This window comes from Bolinopsis microptera, chromosome 3, assembly GCF_026151205.1.
Source record: "Bolinopsis microptera isolate Bmic1 chromosome 3, MBARI_Bmic_1.0, whole genome shotgun sequence".
In the NCBI taxonomy this organism is placed as follows: domain Eukaryota; kingdom Metazoa; phylum Ctenophora; class Tentaculata; order Lobata; family Bolinopsidae; genus Bolinopsis; species Bolinopsis microptera.
In genome coordinates, this window is record NC_087074.1 from 11,420,505 (window position 1) to 11,445,458 (window position 24,954).

The window sequence follows — 24,954 nt, forward strand, 5'->3', positions numbered from 1 at the left end:
CTCTTTACCCCAAAAAAATTCAGACGATTTTTGACTATTTTGCCCACGCATACAAAGTCCTAGAAGCAATTTGGCGATCGAGATAATTTTAAAACTGTTTCAAGAACGATTCAAAGAACTGATAGTTTTTTCCTCTTTTATTTGTCAACAATTCTGGATTGTTTTTAGAAAATTTCCTCTTGGTCGGATCCCGACCGTTCTAAAAGGCCATCTCGTTAGCTTTTCGTGTTAAAAGCGATTTTTCGACGGTTATCACCTCTCTAGATGATGCTTAGAACGTTCGGATTCTATTGCATTTTTGTAGTAAATGCAATACGGGCGTTTTCGGCCATACCCTTTTTCAGGGTTTCACGGTCACTCGAATTTTTGTATTTCAGTCCAGAAACGGCGTAGAGACTATTCCCATACACCAAAATGTGCCTAATTTAGCCATATTTATTTACAGCTTATGAAGCAATAGCATTTGTCACAATATGTAAGATGAATCACTTTGTGTCCAGAAACAACTAAAAAAATTGGAGAATGATCTACTTTATTGGGCATCGCTCTTAATGGGCCTGGCCAGCAGCATATTTGTGTCTTACGAAAGGGCAATTTTTCAAAATTACGGTTTCTTTAGTAAAGGTCAAAGTAAAGGTCAAAGGGTCAGCTGCTAACAGCAAATTGTTCGCAATTGCCTACTCATGCAGAACATATACTCAAAAACACTCAGTTTAGGAGTGATTAGTAAATAAGTTTAACTTACTGCATGATTTGTGAAAACTCCAACTATTTTTCATTGGCACCAATTTAGCCAAAATGTAATGACCAAAATTCAATTTTTAATTTATTCATTCCATGAACTCAATATCATAAAATTGCACCTTAAAAACCGCGACTGATAAGACAAATTCATGCTAGCATATCTGAACATTACTAATTATGACTACCCGTTCATGACATAAAATCCCTGTAGTATAGCACAGTACTATGTTTACAGTACTCTATATTTGTACAAGTGATAAACCCCCTGTTGCAGTACTGTACAGTACTATCTTTACAGTGCTATCTTTACAGTGCTATCTTTACAGTGCTATCTTTACAGTGCTATCTTTACAGTGCTATCTTTACAGTGCTATCTTTACAGTGCTATCTTTACAGTGCTATCTTTACAGTGCTATCTTTACAGTGCTATCTTTACAGTGCTATATTTACAGTGCTATCTTTACAGTACTATCTTTACAGTGCTATCTTTACAGTGCTATCTTTACAGTGCTATCTTTACAGTGCTATCTTTACAGTGCTGAACACTGGTACAAGTGTTAGAAGTTTGATCAGACGCAAAATGTATAATCCATTTACTCACGCGGGGTTCTTCTCTCCAATCTCTACAAAGTCCTTGAACCAGTTGGGTCTCCCGAAACGAGTTTTTACCCCGGGAAGGGTGGTGATAGCATCCTCCTCATTGTCCATGTTCATTGCTACGTTCTCCATCATATTCTTGTCGTTATTGAAACGAGTCAGATGAGGTCGTACCTCCAGATACTGACTACATTCCAGCTCTTTTAGCTGTCAAATAGAGCAATGTTAGAATACTCAACTACTGACTACATTCTAGTTCTTTCAGTTGTCAAATAGAGCACTGTTAGAATACTCAACTACGGACTAAATATTATATATAGATAGATATACTTCAAGACAATTTGTTGTAAAACAGGGGTTCCAGAAATCCCACTTCCAGATACTCCTGAAACTTTGAAAACTGTTTCAGATCTCTAACTCAATTTAAACGTGGTTTTTAAGGCATCTGAATATGGCGATTTTGGGTTTTTTACCGAATTTCGTATAACAGTGCTGGCGCGTATTTTGCGCAAATTTTCTTAACAACCTCCACATAACTATTTCTTATTCCTGTCGTCTTTGAAATTGAATTAGAATATTTTAAACTTAAGATATGCCTGCTGAACTACTGCTTTCGGTGAGTCTTATGCCTGAAAACAGTAAAGGGGTATAATAGTATAGGGGGTAAATAGTATGGTGAGTATAAGGGCGACGGTCGGGCTTGCCAGCACTGTGATATACGTCCCAATTCCATTTTTTACTTTCCATACTGATCTTATTTAGCTAGAATGTAAGGTAAATATCAAAACGAATTAGCCCTAGCACTTAGCAACATCCCGGATGAGTTTATAACACAAAACGCCTTCACGCTTAAAGTTATATTAAAATAACCCCTCGTGCTAAAGCAAATCAGTGTTATTTTCATAACAATCCCTCGTGCGTCGCACTCGTCGCGGGAAATTAAAATGTAATCCTTGTGCGTTTCTGCGTTATGTGTTTTATAAACTTATAGATTGACCTGCAATTCTCCGCACAGCTTTTAAATGACATCATTATCCTCCAGTCAAGGGTTTAGTTCAGTTATCTGCGTTGAGCAGCAATCTAGATTTACCGCGGACGTTTTCCCGTTTAAAATTGCTAAAAGCTTATTTTTGGTCTAATAATTGTGTTTTCGAGCCACACGCAAAAATTCTCTGCTACTCTCTGTAATTACATAACTCTTCATAAATCTTAAAGTTAAACATTAGCATTGGGCTACAAGGAAATGACACAAAATGAGTAGTACCTATAACATAAAATAATTCGACGAATCTCGCGAGCTTGGCTCTCCCATTGCACACCTTTCCTGTCTTTACTAACAGGCTCGTTAGAATCTTAATGTTCAAATTATTTTCTTTTACTTTAAAAGAGAAATTAAGATTTTGTGACAAAAAGCACGTAGAATTGTAGGTATATTATCAGTTTTTCATTATCTTTTCTTACAATAATAAGATTAAGAAAAGATAGTGAATAAATAATATTAGGTGTGTAGGATTTCAGAAATTTCACAACTCACATTATTATTGTGCATTAAATTTCTATTCCGTTAACATTGGTTAGCACTTTTTGGCCAGTCCCAATCAACAATCAAAATAACCCTCATAACTGGACCATAGTTAGATATATTATACCAACTTAGAAATCAGTTCTAAACGGTCAACGTTTAGACAAGGAATCCCTTATGGATAAGTATAGTTTATCCTATTTTAATGGGTGCTTACCATTAGTTTAGCATATTAAGATTTGTCCCTCTCCCAATGTCAGGACACAGACCTGGCCAGAGTTCTCTTAGAGAGTTAGAGTTGTGCCTGACGTTTGGTTTTAACTCCCGCTCTCTGGAAATCTAAATTTACCGCGGACGTTTTCCCTCGGGTAAAATCGATAACAACTGATTTTGGTCTAAAAACTGATTTTTGGTCTAACGCGTCCTATTGTCTCCAACTGCTGCTGCTGGTGAGCGCTCCTACTAAATCGCTCGCCTTAATTTAAAAAATTCTTGTGATAATATAGAATTATTCTAATTCGGTGTTCGTCAAACCGTTAATACACAGTTGCCTCGGTGTAAAAATGTTGTCTCTGGTCCTTGCATATATTTTTATTGTTTATGTATCTCGAATCACACAGTATCTTGCTCCTAAACATTTCCCTTTTTTGTAACTTCCTGGCTGTTAGTATGGACATTTTCTTGAGATGAATGTGGTTGATCCCTGTCATAATCTTCAGATTATCTAGAGCCGTGCTTTTGAGATCTGGCTATCACGATGCTAGCATGTCTTTGTACCGCTTGCATCCTTTTCTTTTTTGTAACGGGCTTTGTCAATCCGATGCTACCACACAAAGGTGACATAACCTAGCGTTGGGAGAATTATTTGGTTATAAATTTTTTATCTAGACACTTATTTTACTTCGGTGTATTCCAACAGCCACAATGTTACACAAGTGCAACCAGCCAATTACAGGAAGCCGAAGGATCTTTTTGGCCAGTGACGGTTAAGGTAGTGTGTACCATACTTTCTTCGTCCGAGACTTTGCTGCAATGTGCAGCTCCTCATTTAACCCTCACACCCGATTTCTCGAGTATTCGGCTGAGTAGACCGGGGGGGCTGCATAGACCACTCATGATCCTTAGCTGAACGTCGACGACGCTCACCCCACGACCAGGCAGTCAATGCATCTCGTTCCTGTAGGAGTGTAGGGGCAACTATGTTTTGCCTATTGCTTTGATACGCGCCTGTTAATGTTGTACGCTTTATCGCACTTCTGCTGAACATGCAGTCCCCATAATGCATAACAGCTTTCTGTTGATTGGTACTCCCACGGTTACACGAAACATGTTAGCCTGTGAGCGTGTTAAATCCTGGGATTACACGAAACGTGTTAGTCTGTGAGCGTGTTAAATCCTGGGGTTACACGAAACGTGTTAGCCTGTGAGCTTGTTAAATCATGGGGTTACACGAAACGTGTGATCAACCAGATTATGTATAGATATATATATAACTAATTCTTACAGTGTCATCAATGACATAACGGAGAGTCTTTAAGAATCCACTGATCTCAGTCAATTCCTGTTCAGTGTCCCCTATTGAATAATTAAGACGTGTCAATAAATGAATAGATATTAACTGAAGAGAGGTCCTCAGCGTCGACTGGAGCAGGCTCAGGTGGGGGTGTAATTGTTGAAATGTGTTCTTATTTTGTTTCCTTTCTGAAATATTAATTCCAGGCTGTAATTCATAGACACGCCGAAATTTAAAATATAGAGGATGACAGAGAACAAAGGATGGAGCTACTAACGGATAGTTGAGCCTTTGGATTGTAAAAAAGAACGGGTAGCAGTGAACCCAACTGATTCAGTGAGCATCATGAAATTAAGATATTTCAGTAGAATGAATAGACATTAACTAAAGTCGAAGAGAGGTTTGCAGTGTCGACTGGAGCAGGTTCAGCTCAGCTGGGGATGTAAATGTTGAAATCAGAAATCCTTTCTCCTTATCTTTATTAATACGTCATGATATATTTGATTTCTGGTTGTAATTCATAGACACTCCGAAATTCAAAATAGTAAAGATGACAGCAAACAAAGAATGAAGTTACTAATGGATAGTTGAGCCTTTTAAAAGGACCCTGACAAGGAGAAGAAGCACACTTTCTATCGGGCATTATTCGAGAAGGATGGCTCTGTCCCGGCTCTGGTATCTTCTCGATCTACATTGCACATAGGTTATCTCACTTTCTGAACCTTGTAATTTGTATGTTGATGTTTACATTGATCCCCACTTTGTACAATGTACATATTATACACTATGTAATTTATAGATTAGCCCTTATAAAGTTATAACATCACGATATGCCATCTAGATGTAACCTATTTCTCACGCGTCTCTGCACTTGCGATCTTAGTACACATAAAATGATAGCAACTAGTAGTAGTATTAAACCCGTGATGCATGAGCCTCAATAGGATGTTACATCAATATACAGGGTGTGTAACTCAGATTCTCAGTTCGCTATATTTCCTAACAGCACTGTGTGTTCCTTTATTCAGGCGGGTTTAATCGGTCTTCATAACTGCACTCAGACAATTTTAGCCTCTTCCTCAATAAATCGGGAGGGGGGGCTACTGACTGGAGGATCCCTGGAAGAGGCTTTTAAGATTCTCGACGCCGGTCCTGATCACTTAATGGGCCGAATTTAGTGAATAGAATGACGCGGTTATATAGGAAACGATTAAAACTCACATAGAATCTCTTGTGTGCTCCCTTGGTAGGTTATAAGCCTACAACCATGTGATGAGCTTAGTTTCTCAACGGTCACATAAAATTTGCTGCTCTCTTTCTCCCTTCCTCCTTCTCTGTCAGCAATGCCATGTCATGTTGTGGTCTAATGTCTATTTACTGTAGAAACTAAAATACCAATGGCCGAATTTCCTCAATTCGTTTTTCGAAAAACCAATTAACTGAGGCACAAATAAGCGTTCCTGCAACATCAAAACGATTTTGGAACATCATTTGCCTGAGGAGTTGCATAGTTATAAGTGCAACCCTCCAACTATACTTCCCTGCCCCAACAATATCAAGATAGTGTGTTAAAATTGGCATAGGATGCTTTATTGCCTATATTAATCGATCCAAACTACGAAAAAGATCTGTTAATCTGATGACGATTACCTAACTCTTATAATAACTGATGTGACAAAGTAAACATGTCTTGCCCCTATTTTGAAGAGTTATACCTCTATTAGAATACTATGTAACTTTATCATCAATGAACTAGTTATTTAGCCAGCAAGGAGCTAACAGAGTTATAATAATTTGTTTGTGACGAAATTACCCTATTTTTGACCATGTTGCGGTAGTTTAATTGTGACACTGTTAACATATTACCACCCGATAATGATTTATGTGACTGGTGCGTGGTACTAGCAGTGTTGTTTGATCCATAGTACGTAATATAAGGGGTTTAAGCTGGTATATCATTATTTGTTCAATTTCACACATGTTCAGATATCATCAAGATTATGTGACAAAGTAAACTTGTTTGTGCCTTCTGTGTTTTAATTCCTTACGACTATATGATATAATAACAATTCCTAGCACTTCCAAGTTCCAGGCCATCAAATAAACCTACACTACTCAGCATTGCTTATCAGGGTGCCCTAAACATTCTTCACATGTTTTCTTAAATGTGTGACAGAGTAAACCTGAGTGCACCATCTAACGAAAAAACTCGTCAAATATGTAGGTAATGGTCATATGTACCCATCCAATCAACTGGACACTCAAAAATTTGGTTAAAAACGGCAGCAAGGGGTCCATATTTACTCCGTCACATGTTTATAGTGTGACAATGTAACCATTTCCGTGCCGGCCGTATTTAAGCGATATCTTATCAGCTGATTAAGATATCGTTAAGTGACAAAGTTAGCCTAGAGGTTGAGACGATTATCCTAACCATCAAGGGTTTGTGTAATTTCATAGTGTGACAAAGTCAACTACACTGTGCCTTTTAATAGGGTCACTTATATTTACCAATATCCTCAAACTCAAATGAACGTGTCCATATATATACAGGGTGGCCCAAAAGTATATATATATATACATACATATATATATGTGTAAAGCTTGAAACCAGCCGAACAGTAACTAACCTCAGTGACCACCTCGGATATAACAGAGGTGAACCAGCCAAATACAGAAGCGTCGGAACACAGCCAGTAGAAGTAGATTTTCTTCACCCCGAAATCAAAGTTACCACTCTTCAGCTTGTACCTGAAAGAGTGCAATAATTTAGTGACGTAGTGAGTTTTACATTAAGATACAGAAGGTTATCAGGGGTTGTGTCTGCCGTCTGGTATTCTGAGTAGAAGTAATGACCAACAAACAGTGACCAAACTTCTGAGAGCGTTACAGATCCTGAGCACCAACTAGTGTGCCAACTGGTGCCTGCAATTGATATTGGGGATGCGGCCATGCCCTTTTGGCCAAAAATGCCAGATTCCAAACACGAGCTTATAACCAAGATTTCTGCTAGTTATCACTCGCCGATGATATTTGAAACGTTTAGAAAAGAGGCCGGCCATGAAAGTATGTAAAATGTCAATAGTGTAAGCGTCGTTCGATGTATTTTGGACGCTGATTCCGAATTACCTGCTGTAAATATAGGGTTGAAACGCTTGCCCGAGAAGTTATCGGCAAAAACTGTTTTGGTCACACGACAAGCTGATGATCAGCTTCGGGGTCATGGTTACTGGATAGGATTAGGGTTTATAAAACCGTTTCATTGGGCTGCAAATCAACAAATTCATTAAAGTCACGTGATAGCACGCTGGCGAATTAATTAGTGAACTTGTATTATGTACTTTCCTCAATCTTCAGTTGTTGATATTTCGTTTAAACATCGATTTTTCTAGCAATGTAGAATGGCAAACATGCGGAATCTTCAAACGAAGTTAATATTCCTACAAATCATCTCGCTATCTCTCTGTGGTAAGCTACGTGACGTACATGAGCTGCTATTTTACTTATCATTGATAAAAAATATATTAACAATTTATCATTATAGAAAATAGAAATAATACCACTTATACCCGGTGAAATGAGATAATAAAGTATCAAATATTTTTTACCAAAACCAAAAATTGGGTAGATTGGACCATCGACCGTATCTCTTTTTTCCAGACACAAAGGAAGTAGATCAATTTAAGTGACCGTTCTCAAATTTATGCAAAATGATACCGGGAATGTAATCGGTCGTTCATTTTTCCCATTCATTCACGGCCTGCAAATTGTAACGAATTTACTAATTTAGGTTTGCTACATCTGATGTAGCAAACTCAATAGAAATCTTTTTGAGCTGCTTTCGGGCTGATACTTATTGTACTTCGGGATAAGAGCTGTAGGTAGTGTGTCCAATGAGGTAAAGTTTATCCAGTAAAAGTGCAGGTGTTGGAAGTATTATCTTTGTATTGACCACAGGGTGACAGGGATCAAACAGAAAAGAATCAAGACCTAAATGATAACATTGAAAATCCATCTGGTATCACTATAATAAGTTCAAATTGTTTACTTCTCGGTAATTCACTCCTCTGTTTGCTTTATGCTAAATCTAACAGCTGAAACAAACAGGGGTCTGACTCTGAGTTAACAACTTATACTCAAAACAGCATTTTCTAGATGTCTCAACCTACATAATATTATAGACTTAATTGCTGTGGCTTGTGTAGTTACATTATCTGATTGGAGATACATCTATTGTTAAATAAGTGTTTTGTTTAAATATAACTTAAAACTAAGATCTTGATACTAGTGACCTCCGTCAATGCAATTAACGCTCTAGGGAAAACAGTTTGCTGTTTTTTAGCATTGTAACAGTCTATATGCTTTGATCTTCTGCAAATACAAAGGTGTAAAGTTCTAAAATATTAGATTATAAAAGATGGCATAATATGTCCGTTGTAAGAACATTTTTTAACAGAGCTGGTCGCATGAATACTGCTGCCTATCGAGCGACGGCAAGGTACCTAACAGTAATCGGGAAATGAAGTAATCGGGAAAAATTTGAATTACATGGTTCCTGCAAACCGGATAACAGCTTAAATCAAATGATTTCATAATATACTGATTAAAAGTTTAACATAATGATATTTATGCGATGTATCGCATAAAGGTATACCTATACAATAAATTTGGTTAATACCATAATTTGAGTCACAAATTTCGCAAATTTGTATACTACCTGATGGGAAAAGGAAGTAAGAGCCATACTATGACTGTTGTCACGAGTACAGGCACGGCCTCTTAAGGGGAGATACACCAAAAACGTTTTTGCTCCGAACATCGATTTTATTTTATATTATGGTTAAATAGACAAAAAGAATAAGATTGCACACCTTCAAAATTTTCTAAAAATATTCCCTCATCGAGAAAAAAAATATTTTTCTTTTTCGAAAATTTTTCGAAAATTTGGAAAGTCTGTCACTGTAATACCGATAGTTCGGCCATTTTAAAAGTTTTTTGGCTGATTTTTTTACTGAACATTACTTACACTCCGTACAAGACAACCCCTTTAAAAGATTATATAATTGAACAATAAATGACCAAGTTACAGACCGAACAAGGTGAAAAAAGAAAAATTGGGATTTTTGCCTACCACCAAGGTTGTACATTTTACCACTCGCCCAGGTCATCAGATATCGCTTCAAAAATTCTTGTGAGTGTAGCTGATGATCATATCAAACTTTTTGGAACAGGATTTCTCTCAGTTTTGAGTTTTAAGGTATGAAATGTGGCCTAAACGACTTAGTAAAATTCATCGTAAAAAGGGGCCAAACATGGCAGAATTAAGGCTTAAAATGCCTATAACTCAAAAAGTATCAGTTTTTTTGAAATAATTTTTACAGGATCGTAATCAGCTTGGTAAGACGAATCTTTTAGTACCAAATTGATATTAGTTAAAGACACAAAATTTGTAAAGAATGTGTACAATTTGTACAAAATTTATACAAGGGGGGACCCTTGTGTTCGAGCTGGAAAATTATTTAAGACAATTTGTCTTCTAAAATTTTCGAAAAAGAAAAATATTTTTTTTCTCGATGAGGGAATATTTTTAGAAAATTTTGAAGGTGTACAATCTTATTCTTTTTGTCTATTTAACCATAACATAAAATAAAATCGATGTTCGGAGCAAAAACGTTTTTGGTGTATCTCCCCTTAAGGGGGCATACACCAAAACAGTGGTTTGTGCAATGTGCCGTCCAACCCAAATGACCCCATAGGCAGTTCAGTGACCATCTAGCGCACCGTTTCCACATTTAAAAAAATTATTTTGAGAATACCCATTTTTGTAATCGAGCATTTCCTGGTTAGAGTGGAATTTTCGGAAAAACACAATTTGTTTCGCGGAGAGGCTATAAGTTAATCATTTCTTGCGGTATCGGGTTGAAATTTTGCTCGCCGTCTATTCACATCTATTTTAAGGTGTGTGTAAAATCTTGATATCGTATCTAAAAAGCCTGGTGTGTTATAAATTTTTAAAGTTAAAAAAGTCCAAAAGTTGAAATTGTCCTTTTCAGACTTATTTTAACCAAAAAGTCAGTCAGGAAAGATCGGATTGATTTGATGGTTGACATGAACTTGTTCTCTGAATTCTGGTGCAGTTTTTGATGCCCTCAAAAATGTTTTTCCTCATTTATCTTCAGATTTATTGGACTTCAAAGCCAAACAACAAATTTAGGCACATTTTTCGTTTTTCATATTTACTGATTTTTCTTAAATTTTGATAGGAATGTGCTAGTGACTTTTTGAAGGGCGCAAAATAACCGCAACTAGCACATTTATTTCTGAGTTATGAACAACAAAACACCCTAAAATGCTTCCCTTTGAAGTTATGGGAGAAAATGTGATTTTTTGGCTTTGCGGATAAAAAATCACATTTCTTGCGGTATCACCCGATACCGCAAGAAATTATTAACTTATAGCCTCTCCGCGAAACAAATTGTGTTTTTCTGAAAATTCCACTCTAACCAGGAAATGCTCGATTGCAAAAATGGGTATTCTCAAAATAATTTTTTTTTAAATGTGGAAACGGTGCGCTAGATGGTCACTGAACTGCCTATGAGGTCATTTGGGTTGGACAGATTTGGTGTATGCCCCCTTAACACACTGTGCCATTTGTCATGATCTTAGGCTCGATCTCTAAACATACTATGACAATTGGGATGAAAATAATAAAAAGTGAGTGCTGTCACGTCGGCCGGGTGGTTTAGTGGAATTAATACATTTACTTCCCACACGGCCGACTGGGGTTCGATTCCCAGTGAGGACCAATTCGGTTCCCAGTGGGGACCAATTCGGTCAGATGCAGTTCGTCCACCAAACCATGGTGTAATGCTTTCATTAGAACTTCTATTCGAAAAAACTTTTTTTTTCTCAAAAAAATGTCTGTGAAAAACTTTCGAAGTTTTTCAAAAACTTCCTTTCCCAGTGTTTCAAGAAATTCCGATCATTTTGAACCGATAAACATTTTTATGATTTTTGGTAATTAGCTAATTAGTAACTATCCAATTATCTGATTGTCTGACATGAACATTTTTCTTCGTCGATATGATAATCACCCTCTATTAATTCGTAACCTTCTACGATGTTCACAGCTAAAGATATTTGACAAACAAGAAAGGAGGTAAAAAGTGGCAAAAGTGGCAAGAAGTTGCCTTAAGACAAGTGGACAATTTTGGAAAATTTGGCCAGCCGAATGAAACCTAAAATTGAACCTAAAAACGTCATAAATCCGTTGGAAGCTTCTTGTGTCAGTATATCGATTTTTCAGACGGATATGTCTGTACTATAGTACTATATTTGCACTCTGCAATGCCAATGTCCATATCACGCAAAATATAGACCTTATAAAGTAATCGTGACGTCACGTTATACATGACAGTTGGCACGAGTACTGAATAGACTGTGCCTGCAGTCACGTCAGGCACGGATTTTTAGCTAGGTACGGCTTTTGAAAGGGGAGTTGTCACGTATCCTTGGCACGCCCTATAAACACACTACATACATAATATGGTCATTACATCTGACTGCACCATGACAACAGTCATGGTATGGTACTACAACAGTCATAGTATGGTCGGGCCCTTAAATTCTGAGAATAACCTATGGGCGACATTCTTACAATTTCTTTACAATTTTGCTAGACCACCTCTTCTTTAAATTCATGATATTCATTAATCGTTGTTCAGTAGTCATGAGTTAAACATACAATTAACAGGTTGGTTACCAGTCGAACGTTGGGTGACGATAGAGTGGGATCTTGAGTCGACACCTTTAGAAATTAAAACTGATAGTGTGCTGGGGAGTAAAGATAGGGTGATAGTGTACTTATACTCTGCTGAGGGAGAGAATACAGGATCAGTCAACCTCTACTTCACCTCTACTCTACAATACCACCTCAACGGGTGCGACACATCCGACACTAACTTCCCTGTTAATCCCCCCTCTGCTACTAACAAGGTGTGGCGTATCACTCTAACCAGAAAGTCTGCAGATGTCAGAGCTGTAGTGATACACTGTAACGAGGTGGAGGTGCTGAACAAACTGATCTCTCAAGCAACGTGTAGTGACAGTAGTTGGACCACTACCTCGAACAGAGACGTGACAATTATAATGATAAATCCCCAAGACACAGCATCTGATTACTACAGACCAAAACCAGGTGACTAATAACAACAAGCATTGGTTTAACAAAGTAACAATAAATTTGATTTATAAAGGCCTCCCCCAGCCTCGGATCTTAGGATTGGATTTGCAAAAATTCACAAACACAAGGAAATTTTCCTTCTGGTTGGTAATATACTCAATGATGGAAGTATAGTGTATTGGCTATGCCCCGCTTACTAGTTTAGCTCTTTCTAGTCCCCTGCTACACGGCATGTAAACAGGGATTGGCTAGTTAGAGGCGGTCCGTGTAGGCCTTACACTGTGCTTTCAGCAATACTCATAAGTATTTCCGTGGCTGTGGTTGCAATGCACCTAGTCTACTGGAATGATTCTTCGGAATTTCGCTGGATTGTACAACTTTCGTCTTGGTAGATTCCAAACACAAGGAAATTTTCCTTCTGGTTGGTAATATACTCAATGATGGAAGTATAGTGTATTGGCTATGCCCCGCTTTAGTAAGGGGAAAAGTGGCATTCCGTTGGATTTGAATGTTCACAAGGATTTCTCAACGGAATATGGTAGTTAGGATCCCTACGAACATAATTAGACCTGTCACCAATTTTGTATCTCACGGAAACACCTCTTTTTACCACTTTTTACCACCTTCTTACCACCTTTCTGGTTTGCCAAATATCTTTAGTTGTGAACGTCGTAGAAGGTTGCAAATTAATCGAGGATGTTCATCTCATCAAAGAGAAAAACTTTTGTTAGAAAACTTTTTACGTTGGATAATCAGCTAATTGGATAATTACCAATTAGCTAATTACCAAAAAAAGTGAAAATTTTTTATTGGCTCAAAATGATTGAAATCGTTTAAAACACGGAGAAATGTAGTTTTTAGAAAAACTTCAAAAATTGTTCACTTAAAAATTTTTTTCGAAACTAGAAAAAAAGTTTGAAAATTTGAAAATATATTATTCCGCCAAAAGTGATCGAATTGCATGAAACGCGGATAAAAATGCTTTGCAGAAAAACTTCGAAGATTTTTAGATTGGGGAATACTAAAATCATCAATATTTGAAGTTGGAGTTCAGTAAATCTCGACATATTTTATTAATTAGGAATAGCTTAGCGGAAAGGGCTGAACCTGAAAAAGGTTAACCACACAATATTAGAGTTTCATAACTAATTACAATACAGCGTTATCAAATTCCACATAAAGAAACAGCACAAAAGGACCATTTAAGATCGAACCGATTTTACCTGCTGTACTATCATTTTATTGATTTCAATGATCAAAACCTCTGTACCGTCAATCTTGCCAATCTATACCGGGTATCTGAATGTACCAGACCTCTTATTTACCTCTATAATTAGACCCAGTTGTGCAAGAAATGCGATTTCTCACAGGATTTTCTTTTAGTTTTAACTGTGCACTTTTTGTCACTCTCGCAAGAGGCCCGGTATTATAGGGGGTATAGGAAGCGAGTGTAAATATACCTTCCATCATCCACTGTGGCTTTATTGTATTGTGAATGCGCATGCCGCTTCGTTTGTTATGCCAGATACCTCAAATAGCCCCCATATCTCATTGCCAGGGTCGGGATAGAGCTGGAGATAGCATCGAGAGGTTGCTAGAAATAGCTAGATTTAGAGTAAACTGGTGGTAGCTGGGTGGTGCTAGCATGGATGTAGCAGAACGTAGCTACACGGGGTTTCATTGGAGTTGGTTATTTTAATGGCCAAAGAGTGCCGGAACTAAAGTTACTTAAGATTGCGGTTGAGGGGCAGTGTAAACCACGGTGGAGTCAGGGACACAGAGCTACAGTGCAGGAGTACTGCAAAAGAACCATAGTTGGTCAGTTCGTACAAAAGTCGTAAAAAATTCGTACAGTTCGGCACCTTTTTTCAGTTCGGGATTAGTTCGGGAAAAATTCGCCTCATAAATTTTCGAACTTGGATTTAATCGAAAGAACTTAAATTAACTCAGATGTCAGGCCTTTGATAGATAAGTACCTTTTCAAACGACCGGTGCTTTTAGCGAGGTTAAAATACTCTTTATCTACCAGTACCATTATCACGAAATCAGATATGAGTCAAGATTTATTTTATGGCTTAAAATCATTAAGAATTTTGTTCAAAGAAAGCGACCACTAAAAATAATTTTCATTTGACGCAATATCATTGATTTTAATTGGATTTCTTTGCGATATCACTACTAATATATCATAGAGATCAGGATTGATGCTACAGCACTCATTAAACGATTGCATTTTATAAACCAGATTTTAAAGTTATTTAATTGAATTGAAAAGCTGTTTCTAAAACAACCGTTCCATAGGTGCACAGCACATCGAAAAGTAGAAAATTCAGTGCTGAACTTTTGTAGATGAACGTGCAATTTAAAAGAGATCGACAACTTTGTAAAGCAGATTATAATTACATATAGTATTCCCACTCCCGATACATCTCAACCTGTGAGAGGGTATATTCCTGCCATTAGTTTAACTGCGTCAAACTTACGATGGTCTAGACGCGATATTTTCTCCTGCGTGGTGCGGTGCTATATAACGAGAATTACATAACCGAGATTTTATTTTATTTTATACTCCAAATAGTCGTCATCAGTTTGTGACTGACTTTTATACCACTGTACATCAGGGGTCGCTCCTATAATGAAATTTACCAAGGCAAGAATGCCTCCCTCCGTGACAAGTAACACTGTTCACTACATCCCAAGACTGAACATCACTGAACTTGGAAATGTTTTGGGCTGGGAAAACTATGTGCTCTATATAAATATAATCGCTGCTATTGACTTCTTCCTCGCTATAATCGGTGAGTATTATTAACAAACGAATCTAGTATATATTATAACCAATATATACTAATAATCGTAATAGATGTGTGTGTGTGTCTGTCTAGTGTCTGTCTGTCTGTATAGTGCCCAAATAGTGCCGACAAAACTCTGACGAAGCCAAATGATTAAGGTTTTTCAAATCGGTCGGTGGTGAGTGGTTTAAAATTCGGTAAAAATTCCTCGACAGCTTTTTAAAATTCGTACAGTTCGGCACCTTTTAAAAGTTCGTACAGTGCGTACTGACCAACTATGAAAAGAACAGTGCAAGTGATACAGTCTGCAACAGTAAAACGCCGAAGGAGATAAGATTGTGGCTGCAGAGGAGGAGAGGAGCAGGAACCTGATTGTGTTTGAAAGAAGAGGAGGAAGGAGGGTTTCTTGCCCAGGTATTTTTGGAAGAGGTGGGATGAGAACTTATACCCAAGCGACAAGGGTGGGCTGGAAGCTACCAGGTACAGCTATCCGACCTATTAAGATCACCGTCCTGAGCTTAACAGCCTTTCATCAGACATCAGAATCTGATGAAAACAGAGAGACTGACCCACCCTTTTTAGATACAACGAAACCCTTTATATAAATACTTCATGGTATCTTCTTATCGAGGCTACAGACCTTGCCGTACCGGATTTATTGATCGAAGTGAGTCTCTTTAGCCCTCTTCTTCTTTAGAGCTTTAGGTTAGTGATCAAACTCTTCGCTACTCGCTCTTCACTGGATCTATCAGGACATATTCACATCTTTTTAGGTCTCAACCAGCCTTAGTTTTCCTGTTTTCATCATGTAGTACGTTCTGCTACCTCCATTTTAGCACCACCCAGCTTCCATCAGTTCACTCTAAGTCTAGCTTTGTCGGCGTTTTACTGTTGCAGACTGTATCACTTGCACTGTTCTTTTGCAGTACTCCTGCACTGTAGCTCTGTGTCCATGACTCCACCGTGGTTTACACTGCTATGCCCCTCAACCGCAATCTTAAGTAACTTTAGTTCCGGCACTCTTTGGCCATTAAAATAACCAACTCCAATGAAACCCCGTGTAGCTACGTTCTGCTACATCCATGCTAGCACCACCCAGCTACCACCAGTTTACTCTAAATCTAGCTATTTCTAGCAACCTCTCGATGCTATCTCCAGCTCTATCCCGACCCTGGCAATGAGATATGGGGGTTATTTGAGGTATCTGGCATAACAAACGAAGCGGCATGCGCATTCACAATACAATAAAGCCACAGTGGATGATGGAAGGTATATTTACACTCGCTTACTATACCCCCTATAATACCGGGCCTCTTGCGAGAGTGACAAAAAGTGCACAGTTAAAACTAAAAGAAAATCCTGTGAGAAATCGCATTTCTTGCACAACTGGGTCTAATTATAGCTTTATAGAGGTAAATAAGAGGTCCGGTACATTCAGATACCCGGTATAGATTGGCAAGATTGACGGTACAGAGGTTTTGATCATTGAAATCAATAAAATGATAGTACAGCAGGTAAAATCGGTTCGATCTTAAATGGTCCTTTTGTGCTGTTTCTTTATGTGGAATTTGATAACGCTGTATTGTAATTAGTTATGAAACTCTAATATTGTGTGGTTAACCTTTTTCAGGTTCAGCCCTTTCCGCTAAGCTATTCCTAATTAATAAAATATGTCGAGATTTACTGAACTCCAACTTCAAATATTGATGATTTTAGTATTCCCCAATCTAAAAATCTTCGAAGTTTTTCTGCAAAGCATTTTTATCCACGTTTCATGCAATTCGATCACTTTTGGCGGAATAATATATTTTCAAATTTTCAAACTTTTTTTTAAGTCTCGAAAAAAATTTTTAAGTGAACAATTTTTGAAGTTTTTCTAAAAACTACATTTCTCCGTGTTTTAAACGATTTCAATCATTTTGAGCCAATAAAATATTTTCACTTTTTTTGGTAATTAGCTAATTGGTAATTATCCAATTAGCTGATTATCCAACGTAAAAAGTTTTCTTACAAAAGTTTTTCTCTTTGATGAGATGAACATCCTCGATTAATTTGCAACCTTCTACGACGTTCACAACTAAAGATATTTGGCAAACCAGAAAGGTGGTAAGAAGGTGGTAAAAAGTGGTAAAAAGAGGTGTTTCCATGAGATACAAAATTGGTGACAAGTCTAATTATGTTCGTAGGGGTCCTAACTACCATATTCCGTTGAGAAATCCTTGTGAACATTCAAATCCAACGGAACCCTTAAATCGACCACTTTTCCCCTTACTACTTACTAGTTTAGCTCTTTCTAGTCCCCTGCTACACGGCATGTAAGCAGGGATTGGCTAGTTAGAGGCGGTCCGTGTAGGCCTTACACTGTGCTTTCAGCAATACTCATAAGACAAACTGCTTAAGAAAAGCTAAGACTGCAAAAAAAGCTGAGGCAAAATTTAAGCGAACCTGAGATGTCAAAATAACCTAAGACAGCGAAAAATCCTGAGACAAAATTTAAGAAATCCCAAGACAGCGAAAAATCCCGAGACAAAATTTAAGAAACCCCGAGACAGCGAAAAAACCTGAGACAAAATTTAAGAAACCTGAGACGCGCGAAAAAACCTGAGACAAAATTTAAGAAATCCCGAGACAGCAAAAAATCCTGAGACAAAATTTAAGAAAACCTGAGACAGCGAAAAATCCTGAGACAAAATTTAAGAAAACCTGAGACAGCGAAAAATATTTAGATAGAATTTATACAATAACCACAAGAATATACAATATGGATATTACATCTTTTTATTTCTTTCAAAGAATATAATAAATACAATATTACTAGGTATAGTAGGAATGTCAATAAGTCAATAGAATTTGTCTAAAATCTCTATGTGCCTGCTAATGAAGTGAGTATCCTAGATCATATCTTTACAGGTAGGACTGTATAATGGGGGCCCCGATGTTATAGCGGACATCATCCCCCTCCCTCCTTATGCCCCTTCTGAAAAGCTACAAAGTTAACTTTCTAATAAGTTACAACGACAACTAGTCTCTCCCTACTGTACTGGATTACTCGTCAATCCAGGTATATGAGTTTGAATCCCAGTGTCACCTAGTCTAGGGAGTAACTAAGGATCCATTGGATCTATGCGATCTCCTCGGTCGACTCAGCCGAATGATAGGAAACTTAATTGAGGGTTAAATGAGGATGGGTACCTGTTAAAAGTTCAAGAAACTTCCTAGGATACCCCTTCAGTGCATACTGTAAACATAGTGCTATTAACTATTAACTATGAGTATATGTGAGAATGATCCTGAAACTCTGAAGATATATTATAGTCTAGTTGGGTTTTCCATATAAGCACAGTAGTGTACACAATCTTTGTATTTATCTTATGTGTTTTATCGTGTACACAGTACAGACAGTTCCAATTAAATGCAGAAGAGTTGTTAATGTTCCCACTTCCCGATTACAATTATGACAAACTCAAAATAGAGGATTGTATGCGATAAATATGTACATCGAAAATTTTAACAGAGCATCACCCGAGTAGCTCAGCGGCTAGGCTATTGACTAGCTCTGCACGAGGTCGGGAGTTCAAACCTGCTTGAACGCCAAGTAAACTTTAGCCCAGCACACAAATTTTTTCATGATAAATAGGAAATAAACCTTTGTACCTAGCGAGCCAGTGGCAGTAGCTTGAGCAAATAATTCAGATAGTAGCAAAAACTTAAGTAGTCCCAGTGCTCAGGATTGAGGACATAATGAAGAATAATCTGAAAATACACGACTATTTGAAAATTGAATCCGGAAAAGCACTTGCCAGTTACAAAAAAGCTAGGCTTTGACTCTACTTTGTAGATAACCGACGCCAGTACTCAAAACTGAAATGGGCCTGGCTAGGTAACTCGAGCAGCGGTAATTTGCCGATGAATTTTAGCAAGCCTAGCTAGTCAATAAGTAGATAGTGTATTAAAGACACAAAGATAGTACTTACTTGTACTTGATTAGGTCTCCTCAATCATTCGAGTGGCCTGCACCAATGAACTCCCGTTTGTGACGTATCATCTCCCTCCAAAGTTTTCGGTCACTAGCCATCTCGCTCGCTCCTTCTAGGTCTATGTCAGTGTTTCCTGTAAACGATGCAGCATCTTCCAGCAAACATTTCCTCCAGTTCTTTCTTGGACGGCCCCTAGATCTTCTCCCATGGGCAGGGGTCCAGTTAAGCAGGTACTTAGGAAGCCTAGTGTCTGGCATTCTGGTGACATGGCCAAACCAACGCAGGCGGTTTGCTCCTATGTACGTCTCTACTGGATTTATCTTTGCACGCTCCAGCACTTCAGTGTTTCTAACCCGATCGAGCCATCTTATCCTAAGTATTCTCCTCAAGCAACGCTGATGGAACACCTCAAAGCGATGTAGCTGCTTTTTGGTTGTGTTCCAAACCTCACTACCATATAACAATATTGTCAAAACCGCTGCCTTATAAATCCTGATCTTTGTATAAGACTGGATGTTGCGGTTTTTCCATATATTACTCAGTTGATTGAAGGCTCCGGAAGCTTTCTGAATCCTAGCTGACAGCTCACGGTCGATAGTACCGTCGCTGGAAATAATTGTACCTAAGTACGTAAAGTCACTAACTTGCTGCACTGGCGTGTCTTCAACAGTGATGTTCACTGTGGCTTCTTTCGTGTATGGCCGTTGAGAGGTTGCTTTACCAATGACCATAGCCTCAGTCTTTTTACCATTGATTCTAAGACCTCCCTGGGCACCATACATACACAAAAGGTCAGTTGTTTCTTGAAGACCTTCCTCGCTTTTATCCAGTACAGCCATGTCATCTGCATAATCTGTATCTAACACAGTGATATCATCAACGAGCGGACTGATAGATCTTTGAAGAACCGCTCCGTGGGACACCACTTTGTTGCTTTCTGTTCTCTCAGCAGCCACATTGAGGCAGACATTAAAAAGTGGGGGACCCTGAATGTCTCCTTGGCCACTGCCTGAACTTACTTCAAACCATTCTGATAGTTCACCATTGTGTCTAACAGCACTAACAGTTCCATTAAAGAATGCCTGTATTATTCGAATGTATTTACATGGCAGGCCATAATGACTGAAAGCTTTCCAAATATAATTCCTGTCGATGGAATCAAAAGCTGCCTTGAAGTCCACAAAATTTACATACAGGGGGAGATTATATTCAATGCAGTTATGTATAATAGTGCGGAGTGAATAAATCTGATCAATGCATGATCTGTTCTTTCTAAACCCACACTGATTGTCTCGTAGCAGACTTTCTAAACCGTCACTCATGCGTTGTAATATGATGATTTGATACAGTTTAGATGCTGTAGATCTTAGAGTGATCCCCCTATTATTGGAGCAATGAGAGGTATCACCCTTCTTTGGTACAATTATCACGATGCCTTTCAACCAGTCGTCAGGCACTGCTTCTGAATTCCAAACTTTAGAGAACAATTTCTCCATCCTATCCACAAGACCACTTGCCCCATACTTTAACTGCTCATTAGAGATTTCGTCAATCCCAGCACTTTTGTGATTCTTCAATTTTTTGAGACAGTTTAAAATCTCAAGTCTTGTGGGGGGACCATCACCATCACCAAGATAAGGAAAGCATGGAACCACTTCAAGATGGTCCAGGTCAGACATATCCGCATTCGTGGGAGGAGGGTTTAATAGCTCCGAAAAATGTTCTCCCCATCTCTCTCTCTGAGCAGAGGGATCAGCAATCAACTTCCCGGATTTGTCTCTTACAGCAGTTGATTTTCGATTCTTCTTACCAGACAGTGTTTTTATCCGTTGCCAGACTTCCCTTTGACGGCCATGGACAGCAGCTGTTTCCAGATCTGCTGCAACTCTAAGAGCCCAATTCTCGTCGTCTTTCCTGCAGCTCTTTTTGACAAGTTTGTTGGCCCGAGAATACTCGCTCCTATTGTTGTTGTCATTAGGCGCCATTTGTTTAATCTTACTGCGTTCTGCAATAAGGGTTTTTGTCTCCTGAGACAAATGCTGCTGCTTTCTGCGCCGGGGGCGCTCACCCAGTACCTCCATAGACACTTCTTTAATAGTATCCTTAACTAATGTCCATTCTCCATCAAGATTCTCCTCCATTGGTAGGCAGCTAAAACGATTTTGAAGAGCAATGCAGTACTCTTCAACCTTGGACTGATCTCTAAGATTCTCAATTGCTGGAGATATCCTACGAGAGGCGTTCATTTTTTGAACTGCCATAAGTTTGACTCTAAATTGACCCCGAACCAAATAATGATCGGAGCCAATGTCTGCACCCCTGCATGATCTTACGTCAAGTAGAGAGTGACTCCACTTGGTAGAAATACAGACATGGTCAATCTGATTTACTGTGCGGCCATCTGGAGACTTCCAACTTCCTTTATGAATATCACGATGCTGGAAAAGCGTCCCACCGATTGTCAACTGATGTAATGCACAGAAATCTAATAGTCGAAGGCCGTTGTCATTTGATGAAACGTGAAGGGAATGCTTACCAATCACACCGGACCAAGCTGAGTTATCTTGGCCAATGCGAGCATTTAGATCTCCAAGTAAAAACTTCACGTCATGAGCTGGTAGTTCATCAAATGCCCCAGATAGCTGCTGATAAAAGTCATCCTTTACCCCGACTGCTGCATCCTCAGTTGGAGTACTAGTAAAAATTCTTGTTTTCTTATTCGTACATTAAGAAAGGAATCTTTCAATCAGACATTAGGGAGGGGAAGGTGATGTCCGCTTTAACATCAGGGTTCTATTATACAGGCCTAGCTGTAAAGCTATGATCTGGGATATTAACCTCATTAGCAGGTACAATCTAGGGCTTAGTACGACAATTAACCCCCATGTTATTATACTGAGATCAATTGACTCAGTGTAATTGCATGGGGGGTCAATTGTAAGCCGGGGGCTTACAATAGGCTAGGGGGGGGGGGGGTCATTTGTCGCCCACCCGCTTTAATCTCCCCGTCCCCAAAACTGCTTCCCTCTTAAATTCAGAGTTTCAAGACCATTCTCATAGTCATATACCTGGATTGACGAGTAAACTAGTACAGTAGGGAGTAAAACGAAAGATTAGTTGTCGTTGTAGCAGCTACAACGTAGCTTATTAGAAAGTTAACTTTGTAGCTTTTTAGAAAGTTCGGAGTAATCACTCAGGTATAGTATCTTACACATTTACTGATATATTATAATAATAAGCGATAAATAGGCATTTATTGCTCAATTGAGGTGAAGTTAAGTGTGTTAATTTCTCCACGGGCAGGTTCATCAGAGCTTTCCAAAGGTAGGTTTTAACCAGCCATCTCATTTCTGGAAGTTTTTGTAGCTTTTAATCAGATTAAGGAGGGGTAGGGGGGGTCCTACCTGTAAAGATATGATCTAGGATACTCACTTCATTAGCAGGCACATAGAGATTTCAGACAAATTCTATTGACTTATTGACATTCCTACTATACCTAGTAATATCGTATTTATTATATTCTTTGAAAGAAATAAAAAGATGTAATATCAATGTATATTCTTGTGGTTATTGTATAAATTCTATCTAAAGATTTTTCGCTGTCTCAGGTTTTCTTAAATTTTGTCTCAGGATTTTTCGCTGTCTCAGGTTTTCTTAAATTTTGTCTCAGGATTTTTTGCTGTCTCGGGATTTCTTAAATTTTGTCTCAGGATTTTTCGCTGTCTCAGGTTTTCTTAAATTTTGTCTCAGGATTTTTTGCTGTCTCGGGATTTCTTAAATTTTGTCTCAGGTTTTTTCGCGCGTCTCAGGTTTCTTAAATTTTGTCTCAGGTTTTTTCGCTGTCTTGGGATTTCTTAAATTTTGTCTCAGGTTTTTTCGCTGTCTCGGGATTTCTTAAATTTTGTCTCAGGATTTTTCGCTGTCTCAGAATTGCTTAAATTTTGTCTTAGGATTATTCTGCTGTCTTAACTTTTGCACCTGTGTCTCAGGAATTTTTGCAAATCTAATCCTAAGATACGAGGCTGGGGGAGGCCTTTATAAATAAACTAACTTGCTGATTCTCTCGTAAGCTCGTGATTACGTGTTTTCTGCCCAAATTTCAAGTGTGTTATTTAACATAATAGGATATGGGATATATGATAGTTAGCATATTGTTATTTATAACTTAATAAAGTGGTCATAATTTTACCAATTACTGTTCTCCGAATGAGATAAAATCACATTCTTTCACTGAAGGCAGAGTTATATAATCATATTGGCGATAGCGGATTGCAAAATAGCTAACTATAATTTAGAAATATTGCATATTTTGTAATAGACATCATGGAGACAAGCCATTTTCAGCTACTAAAGGTTGAAATAATTATCGATTGAAAACTGATGTTTATACAAAATATCTTGAACATAAGCAGTAAGGTATTTTACCAAACAAACCCAAAACTTTTTTGGTTCAATATTTATTTTGCAGAGTTTACACAATATGTGCATTGTGCAATGTGCATTGTGCTTCATAGTTTGTTGGTGAGGCCAATTTTTAGCGTTTACCCTCATAAAAATTTGAATTAGTATTGGGCTTAGAACCAAGAAGGAAAATTTTTTACAATTTACATTACTTTTTAAATATTAATTTAGAAGCAAATAGTTGTATTACTTTTGACTTTTCAGTTTTGCATTACTTCGTTAGTAATGACTATGATTTGTTTCAAACAGGTGCAATACTTAAATGTGTCATCTCACAACTCTCTTTCGAATAAAACATTTCAGCAAGGCCAAAAAATAATTCATCATATAATATATAATAAATAAATAAATAATTAAACAAGTGCTTCTAAACTCACCATTTAAAGAAAATGTCAATATAAGACCCAAAACCAGTGGCTCACGACATGAAGTTATGGGTCGAAATCAAAGAGTGAGAAAATAGTCTGTTCAAATCATTTCTGGCAGAAATCGGCCACAGTATTACGTAATTTACCTTTTGATAATCTCAACGAGATACTATTTAAAGATTATTATATGCTAATTATGTTAAATTTGCTAATTTTTCTAATTATAATGATTTTGCTAATTATAAAGATTTTTTTAGTTATACTAATTTTGCTAATTATACTAATTTTGCTAATTATACTAATTTTGTTAATTATACTAATTTTGCTAATTATACTAATTTTGCTAATTATACTAATTTTGCTAATTATACTAATTTTGCTAATTATACTAATTTTGTTAATTATACTAATTTTGTTAATTATACTAATTTTGCTAATTATACTAATCATACTGATCATACTAATTATGATAATTATACTTGTTATACTAATTATACTAATTGCATTAACTAGGTATACTAATTGCATTAATTACACATTTAGATACTTATTATACTAATTTAAATTCTAATTATACTGTTTACTCACCACACTGATTTTAATATGGATGCATACGGTGTTACTCCGACTCCAGCTCCAATTAAAACCGTAGTCTTGTACTTGAATATGTCCTGAGATCATATAATGTAAGGTGAAACTCACAGGTCTCTCGTGAATAACAGCTGATACATTCTTATCAATTATTCTTTGGTTGACTGGTTGGGCTATGAGTTCATTATAGGATATACAGCAAGTTGA

The 24,954-nt window shown here is 37.6% G+C and overlaps 2 protein-coding genes across 2 annotated transcripts in view; both read right to left on the reverse strand.

Moving 5' to 3' along the window:
* The window catches only part of LOC134812111 (26S proteasome non-ATPase regulatory subunit 14-like), a 29,275-nt gene extending 24,806 nt beyond the window's left edge, over positions 1-4,469 (reverse strand). The window contains exon 1 of the mRNA XM_063819303.1: positions 4,460-4,469. The gene's annotated coding sequence lies outside the window, so the exon portion shown is untranslated. The remainder of the gene's footprint in view (positions 1-4,459) is intronic.
* The window catches only part of LOC134813186 (cytochrome b-245 heavy chain-like), a 34,101-nt gene that overhangs the window by 3,283 nt on the left and 5,864 nt on the right, over positions 1-24,954 (reverse strand). Inside the window, exons 12-14 of the mRNA XM_063820874.1 lie at positions 24,745-24,827; positions 7,007-7,127; positions 1,346-1,548 (exon numbers count right to left, since the gene is read on the reverse strand). Coding sequence (XP_063676944.1) covers positions 1,346-1,548; positions 7,007-7,127; positions 24,745-24,827 — 407 coding nt within the window. The remainder of the gene's footprint in view (positions 1-1,345; positions 1,549-7,006; positions 7,128-24,744; positions 24,828-24,954) is intronic.